Source organism: Oreochromis aureus, linkage group 5, assembly GCF_013358895.1.
Source record: "Oreochromis aureus strain Israel breed Guangdong linkage group 5, ZZ_aureus, whole genome shotgun sequence".
In the NCBI taxonomy this organism is placed as follows: domain Eukaryota; kingdom Metazoa; phylum Chordata; class Actinopteri; order Cichliformes; family Cichlidae; genus Oreochromis; species Oreochromis aureus.
This window is the reverse complement of record NC_052946.1, coordinates 939-8,651: the sequence shown is the minus strand read 5'-3', so window position 1 is coordinate 8,651 and position 7,713 is coordinate 939. Positions and strand designations below refer to the sequence as shown.

The 7,713-nt window shown below is 47.5% G+C and overlaps 2 protein-coding genes across 2 annotated transcripts; one reads left to right on the top strand and one right to left on the bottom strand.

The window, feature by feature from the left end:
- Positions 1–3,584: 3,584 nt before the first annotated feature.
- LOC116333957 (piggyBac transposable element-derived protein 3-like) lies at positions 3,585–4,686 on the bottom strand. Its single transcript, XM_039612176.1, has 2 exons — positions 4,521–4,686; positions 3,585–4,434 (listed from the first exon to the last, which is right to left on the bottom strand). The coding sequence occupies exon 2, from the start codon at positions 4,383–4,385 to the stop codon at positions 3,585–3,587; it is 801 nt and encodes a 266-aa protein (XP_039468110.1). The 5' UTR covers positions 4,386–4,434; positions 4,521–4,686.
- A 1,029-nt stretch (positions 4,687–5,715) lies between these two features.
- On the top strand, positions 5,716–7,509 carry LOC120440217 (proteoglycan 4-like). The gene is made up of 2 exons (XM_039612175.1): positions 5,716–5,733; positions 5,816–7,509. Exon 2 carries the CDS (start codon positions 6,043–6,045, stop codon positions 7,507–7,509), a length of 1,467 nt encoding a protein of 488 aa, XP_039468109.1. The 5' UTR covers positions 5,716–5,733; positions 5,816–6,042.
- The last annotated feature ends 204 nt before the right edge of the window (positions 7,510–7,713 follow it).

Genomic DNA, 7,713 nt, shown 5'->3' with positions numbered 1-7,713 from the left:
TTTGCGATACACTTATCTTTCACCCCTGACCCACACTGACATGCATTAATGACACAGGTGTTTATGTATAAGTAATGGCTTACACTACCAACATTTAAATTCATCATAATTGTTCCATTTCTGTTTCATGGCTACATCTTTGGTTAAACTTTACTATGTCACAAAGTTGTCTCTTTTAAACTGGCTAATCAATGTCAGCTTATGCTGCATAGGTAAGGTAGGTAGGCACCGCTATCATGAAACTGGTATCCCAGTTTTCTACTAATATTATCTAATATTCTGGATATTTATAAGTGAGATATTTGTATTTATTAAAGCTATTTCTTATAAATGTAAACTTTGTAACATATTGTATTATTTATTTTATTTTAGTTTGTTACTGTTTTTGTCTTGGAGAAACTGTAAGTGCATAATTTTCTTAGGGATTAATAAAGTGTCCTGATTTTGATACTCCAAATGCCCTTATCCAGGTCACCAATTTTGGCTTGACTTCCTGGAGCCAAATAAGGTAATGCCCAAAGACAGCCTTAAACTGAGCTTAAATCACAGTAAAGGCTCAGGTTAGTAACATATAATTATTTATATTACTTTCACTGTTGCTATTCCTAAACACTTAATAATGCCTGAAAAGAAGCGGACAAAATAAGTAATCTTCTTACTGCCTGAGGGTAACACTGCCGAGATTAAAACTACTGACTCAAAGCTCTCTGTCCATAATGGAAGTGTTTGCTCTTTACAGACAGCAAAGAACAAAGTTTTAGTCAGACAAACGTGATGGGAGCAACTTCCCACAGCCAAGAAAGTGAAGCAGTGCATACCAGACATCCCAGTATTAGCTTTGGGTACAAAAAAGTATGTCGAGGCTCTCTTGGTGTAATTTTGGTAGGCTGGCCACTCCTGAGAAGCTTCACAGGTGTTCCATTTGTTTTCATTTATGAATAATGGCTCTCACCCATCATTCATATTTATCATCATATTTATCCCAATATTTTTATATGACATAATTGCCAGACACAATAACCAGAATTTTATCTTATACAGGAGTGCAGAATTATTAGGCAAATGAGTATTTTGTCCACATCATCCTCTTCATGCATGTTGTCTTACTCCAAGCTGTATAGGCTCGAAAGCCTACTACCAATTAAGCATATTAAGTGATGTGCATCTCTGTAATGAGAAGGGTGTGGTCTAATGACATCAACACCCTATATCAGGTGTGCATAATTATTAGGCAACCTCCTTTCCTTTGGCAAAATGGGTCAAAAGAAGGACTTGACAGGCTCAGAAAAGTCAAAAAATAGTGAGATATCTTGCAGAGGGATGCAGCAGTCTTAAAATTGCAAAGCTTCTGAAGCGTGATCATCGAACAATCAAGCGTTTCATTCAAAATAGTCAACAGGGTCGCAAGAAGCGTGTGGACAAACCAAGGCGCAAAATAACTGCCCATGAACTGAGAAAAGTCAAGCGTGCAGCTGCCAAGATGCCACTTGCCACCAGTTTGGCCATATTTCAGAGCTGCAACATCACTGGAGTGCCCAAAAGCACAAGGTGTGCAATACTCAGAGACATGGCCAAGGTAAGAAAGGCTGAAAGACGACCACCACTGAACAAGACACACAAGCTGAAACGTCAAGACTGGGCCAAGAAATATCTCAAGACTGATTTTTCTAAGGTTTTATGGACTGATGAAATGAGAGTGAGTCTTGATGGGCCAGATGGATGGGCCCGTGGCTGGATTGGTAAAGGGCAGAGCGCTCCAGTCCGACTCCAGACGCCAGCAAGGTGGAGGTGGAGTACTGGTTTGGGCTGGTATCATCAAAGATGAGCTTGTGGGGCCTTTTCGGGTTGAGGATGGAGTCAAGCTCAACTCCCAGTCCTACTGCCAGTTTCTGGAAGACACCTTCTTCAAGCAGTGGTACAGGAAGAAGTCTGCATCCTTCAAGAAAAACATGATTTTCATGCAGGACAATGCTCCATCACACGTGTCCAAGTACTCCACAGCGTGGCTGGCAAGAAAGGGTATAAAAGAAGAAAAACTAATGACATGGCCTCCTTGTTCACCTGATCTGAACCCCATTGAGAACCTGTGGTCCATCATCAAATGTGAGATTTACAAGGAGGGAAAACAGTACACCTCTCTGAACAGTGTCTGGGAGGCTGTGGTTGCTGCTGCACGCAATGTTGATGGTGAACAGATCAAAACACTGACAGAATCCATGGATGGCAGGCTTTTGAGTGTCCTTGCAAAGAAAGGTGGCTATATTGGTCGCTGATTTGTTTTTGTTTTGTTTTTGAATGTCAGAAATGTATATTTGTGAATGTGGAGATGTTATATTGGTTTCACTGGTAAAAATAAATCATTGAAATGGGTATATATTTGTTTTTTGTTAAGTTGCCTAATAATTATGCACAGTAATAGTCACCTGCACACACAGATATCCCCTAAAATAGCTAAAACTAAAACAAACTAAAAACTACTTCCAAAAACATTCAGCTTTGATATTAATGAGTTTTTTGGGTTCATTGAGAACATGGTTGTTGTTCAATAATAAAATTATTCCTCAAAAATACAACTTGCCTAATAATTCTGCACTCCCTGTAATGTTATGGGCCGATACAACAAGTCATATGATGCCGTTACTGCTATTGATGTTAAATGCCATAAGCAACTTTAAAACTTTTTAAACAGGAACTAACTAGAAAAAAAAAGTTGAGGTAAACTAAAAATGTTCCAATGAAATTACTCTGATATCCTCCTGACTACCAGGAAAAAAAAGTTTTTATTTGTTAGATATCACATGTCCACTGCAGAGGACATTGGAAGGCCAAACATGTAAAACGGAACTTTGATGGCAAACAGTTGCTTCCCCACAAAAAAGAGGTAAACCTAAGAACAAGGTTAACGTCCACAGACCAGCATCACTTTTGATTAATTCTGTTGTGTTTATTTGGAGTGATACTTCAAAAGCAATTCCCCTTCTTGAAACACAGAGGAATACCTTGCACTTTGTGCACATCACGTATGTTCTGCTCGTGCAGTTGGATCTGCGACATCTTGATGCATGTGTTTCATCCACCATCTCTGGAAGATGGATGGCACCATAGTGTCTCAGAGCTTCATTTGGCTGAGGTTTCCACTTTTGGCGTGGGGGAGTATAGTCATCTACACTGTCATTTGCACTTCCTCCTTGAGCCTGAGTAATCAACTCTTCACCAAGCAGCAGCTTGAAGTCAAGGAGCTTCAGTGGTTTCTTTCCCCGAAACTGCAAGTCACTCCTATACTGAAGCCACGAGTTGGTGATTGCCAGATCAAAAAAGTGGAGAACTGCACGTACTGTCCATTTCCCGAGTACGAGAGGCCATCCTGTAGAAACTCAACATTCGGTCAACAAGGTCCACGCCACCCATGTTGGTGTTGTACTCAGCAATTGCCAGTGGCCTTGGCACCTGGACAAATCGTTTGTCTTTCTTGGACCATCTTGTGCGTGTGTCCTGAGGTTCAATGCCATAGGCAGAGGATGCCATGACAACTGGCTTGTTGTCCAACCACTTAATGACAGCAAGTTCAGGAGGACTTCGCCTGACTACCATCTCTGATGCCCTCTTTCTTTCTTCTTGAAGGGCTTATCCCCTATGATCTTGCACTCCTTTGGAATCCTGTTACTCATGAGGGTTCCAGTTCCAGTCAGCCCTTTCATCTTTAGGGTGTCAAGGAGTTTGATAGTTGTGAAGAACCTGTCAAAGAACAGGTGGGTTCCTTGGGGAACAGACTCTGCCAAATGAAGAACAGCTTTCTCTCCAATACCCATTCCTCCTGTATCCCCGAAGGTAGTCTTGCCTTGGTAGACCACAAAGTCTAAGACCAAACCAGTTGGTGCGGCTAAGACAAACACCTTCAATCCAGTTGGGTATGGCTTGCCTGGTACGTACTGGCGCACTGGGCAGCGACCAGTAAATGGGATCATTTGCTCGTCAATGCACAATTTTTCTGTCCTAGGTAGACTCAGACATCCTTGCCTCACTTTGGCCAAAAGGGGCCTGATTTTCCACAAGAGATCACTTCTTTTTTCATCATCTGAAACATCAAGGTCATTGATGATCTTGATGGAATTTCTGAGCCTGTAGAAACGATTTCTAGTCATGGATTCTGCCACAACTTGAACTCTGGTGTTTGAGGCCCAATACATTTGAATGTTTGGATATCCTAGACAACCCATGTAAATGGAAATCCCAAAGAATGTCTTCAGTTCTTCAGGAGTGGTATTTAGTGTTGCTCCAGACTCAAGGATTGCACGCTGATTTGTGCACAAGGCCATTCTTTCAAACACTGAGTCATCGATGTACTGCTTGAAGTAATCCATTGGGGCCCAGTTTTCGCGTGTCATGGCATCATTGTTCTCAACAATGGCAGGATCATCAACTTGGAATTTGAATCTTGAAAAAGGGAAGAAAACACTTAAATGAGTCTCAATTGTTAAATAAAATTTGGTATTGTTTTAAAATATAAACTCAAGGTGTACTTTGAATTCCTGCTCCACAGTGGACGCCGACTGCACTGTTCAGCTTGATCTGACTCCTCGGTATCTGCTTGCCCTGCCTGAATTTCATCCTCAGAGCTCCCTGAATCATCTTCCTCTGCTTCTGGCTCAAACAATGCATCTTGATCTTCTTCATCAGACAACTCAAGATCTGAGTTTCCCTCAACAATTGTAATAAAATTCTTTCTGCTTCTTCAAAAAGACTCCCTTTCTGGTCATTTGAAAAAAATGGAACAAAATAGAGGAAATAACTACAAATGTCCACTACAAATGCCCCAAGATTAACTATTTTCTGCAGCATTAATCTCTTGGTTTGTAAAAATGTTGCATTTTACTGTTATATTTATATGTTCTTTATAGCTTTTAATGACCAATTTATCACCATCCTCTAATAACTACCCTTTGAAGGAGCTGATACTCATAGGGATCATTTTGTGCCAAATAAGAGTTACTTGGCCCAGAAAACACACATATTTACGTGAGCAAAGAAAGTTCATAATACAGATTAGAGACCAGCAGTTATAAAATCACTACGTACTAACTAATCAGTTGTCCAGAAAATAGTGCCACCATTCGTGGAACTTCCCTCTGAGGGATCTTTTGGCTTTCCCTGATGAGCATCAAAAAAGAAACAAAGATTCTAAAACAAACCCATTTTTGATATTTTTTTCCCCTGTTGGCTGTGATTTTTAAAATTATTTTGTTATTTAAACATTAACATATGATCCTTAAATGGACACCTATATGTACTTTTTGACCTTATATCAAATATGCACACAGTCTAAGCCTATCACTGGAGCCGCATCACTGGAGCCACAGCACCAATCCATCTGTCCATCTCCTGCTCCCTCTCCCTCACTCGTGAACAAGACCCCAAGATACTTAAACTCCTTAACATGGGGCAGAAACTCGTCCCAGAACCAGAGTGGGCACTTCTTGTCAGGGTCCTGGGTCTGAGCGACCCAGGGACCCTGAGCAGTTATGGTCTAATATTATATTGTATGTATTTTGTATTGCTGTCCCTGTTCTCCTGCTTGTAGACTTATGTGCATGTAGGTGTGTGTGTGTGGCCCTGGCAGGTGATTGGCCACACCTGAAGACCTTGACACACCTGCAGCTGATCAAGGCTCGTCGGGGAGCTACATAGGAGAGTCTTGAAGCTCCCACCGCGCGGGATCATTCCATGAGACTCCACGTTAGTCTTCCTGTTGAGCCAAGTTAGTGTGTGTATGCCGTGGTTATATGTGTCCTGACGGCTGCTTCTATTGTATCCCCAGGAGAGGTGTGGAGAGCCAGACAGCACCCAGCACGGGGAGTGCTGAGACACGGGAGCGGAGAGCACAAACACTGGGAGAAGACACGACACGGGAGTCTGGGGAAAGCACGGGGATTTATTGTTGTTGTTTCCATCACTGTAAATAAACGCACTGTTCGCACACAGAGCACCGCGCCTGGGTCCTCCTTCCTCACACCCCCCACGGTCTGCCAGCCAGACCGTGACAGAATGATCCCGCCAGACATGGACCCAGCGGTCTCTGAGGAGAGGCTCAGGAGGGAGGTTATGGACAGAGTTTATAGACTTTGTGAGCTATGGTGGGAGAAGCCCGCGGAAGAGTTGCGTCGCGCCGTGGAGAGACGGCTGCAGGAGACGCTTTTTAAGTTTCCCTGGCTGATGGACTCCCTCAATGCAGTCGTCCTGGATTTCCTGCTCTCAACCCTCCACCTCCACTCTCCTACTCAGGCTGCTCACCGGCTCGGACAGCTGGTGGATTCTCAGCCTGAGACGCCGACCCCGACGTCTACATGGACACGACGTTCGCGCCGCCGGCGTTCCTCACCGCAGCCAAATTTCCGGACGTCTCAAGAGCCGGCTGTGGTGAGTAATTCGGACACTTTTTCATTTCCCTCACCATCTGTTTTTGTGTCTGCAGTAGACGATGACGCCGCTGACGCTGCCGTAAGCCAGCCGACGGCGCAGGTAACATCACCTCGGTCAGGGGTCTCCACACCACTCGCTGCTTCACCATCTGCAGCTGTAGCACCGCCGTCGTCTCATCTGCCTGCAGCCACCATTCTGCCATCTTCTCCACCACCTGCTGCTACGTCGCCACCCGGACCTGCCCTGCCCGAGCAGGGGCTCGGAGAGCGGGAGGAGCCCGCACCGCCAGCGCCGCTGCTGGAGGACCTCGACGAGCCGGAGGGACCGGCATTGCCAGCAGAGGGGCTCGGCGAGCCGGAGGAGCTCGCGCTGCCCGAGCAGGAGCTCAGCGAGCCGGAGGAGCTCGCGCCGCCAGCTGGGGAGCCAGCACCGCCACCTTATACTCCACCTGCAGCTACCGCATCACCATCTTCGCCTCCGGATCAACCGTCTGTAGCCACACCGCAGCCGGAGGAGCAGCTCGGCGAGCCGGAGGAGCAGCTCGGCGAGCCGGAGGAGCCTGCGCTGCCAGCCAAGGAGCCGGAGCAGGAGCTCGGCGAGCCGGAGGAGCTCGCGTTGCCAGCAGAGGAGCTCGGCGAGCCGGAGGAGCCTGTGCTGCCAGCCAAGGAGCCGGAGGAGCTCGCGTCACCAGCTGAGGAGCTCGGCGAGCCGGAGGGGCTCGCGTCGCCAGCAGAGGAGCTCGGCGAGCCGGAGGGGCTCGGCGAGCCGGAGGGGCTCGCGTCGCCAGCTGAGGAGCTCGGCGAGCGGGAGGGGCTCGCGTCGCCAGCAGAGGAGCTCGGCGAGCGGGAGGGGCTCGCGTTGCCAGCAGAGGAGCTCGACGAGCCGGAGGGACCGGTGTTGCAAGCAGGGGAGCTCGGCCAGCGGGAGGAGCCCGTGATGCCAGCGGAAGACCTCAGGAAGCCGGAGGGACCTCCACGTCTAGCGCGCCCTCCACGCCATCCACGTCTAGCGCGCCCTCCACGCCATCCACGCCTCAGCGCGCCCACGCCATCCACGTCCAGCGCGTCCACGTCGGCGACCAGCGCTTCATAGGCCTTGTGACACTCCTCGCTGTTGCTCATCGGAGCAATGTCGTCGTCGCCACTGGACCCGGGGCAAGCCTCCGGAGAAGCAGCAGCGCCGCCGCCGCCGTCACTGGACCCGGGGCAAGCCTCCGGAGGAGCAGCAGCGCCGCCGCCGCCGTCACTGGGCCCGGGGCAAGCCGCCGGAGGAGCAGCAGCGCCGCCGCCATCACTG

Bases quoted from the DNA above. Each gene is read 5' to 3' on its own strand.
- LOC116333957 (XM_039612176.1), bottom strand. From the start codon at position 4,385: ATGACACGCGAAAACTGGGCCCCAATGGATTACTTCAAGCAGTACATC.
- LOC120440217 (XM_039612175.1), top strand. From the start codon at position 6,043: ATGATCCCGCCAGACATGGACCCAGCGGTCTCTGAGGAGAGGCTCAGG.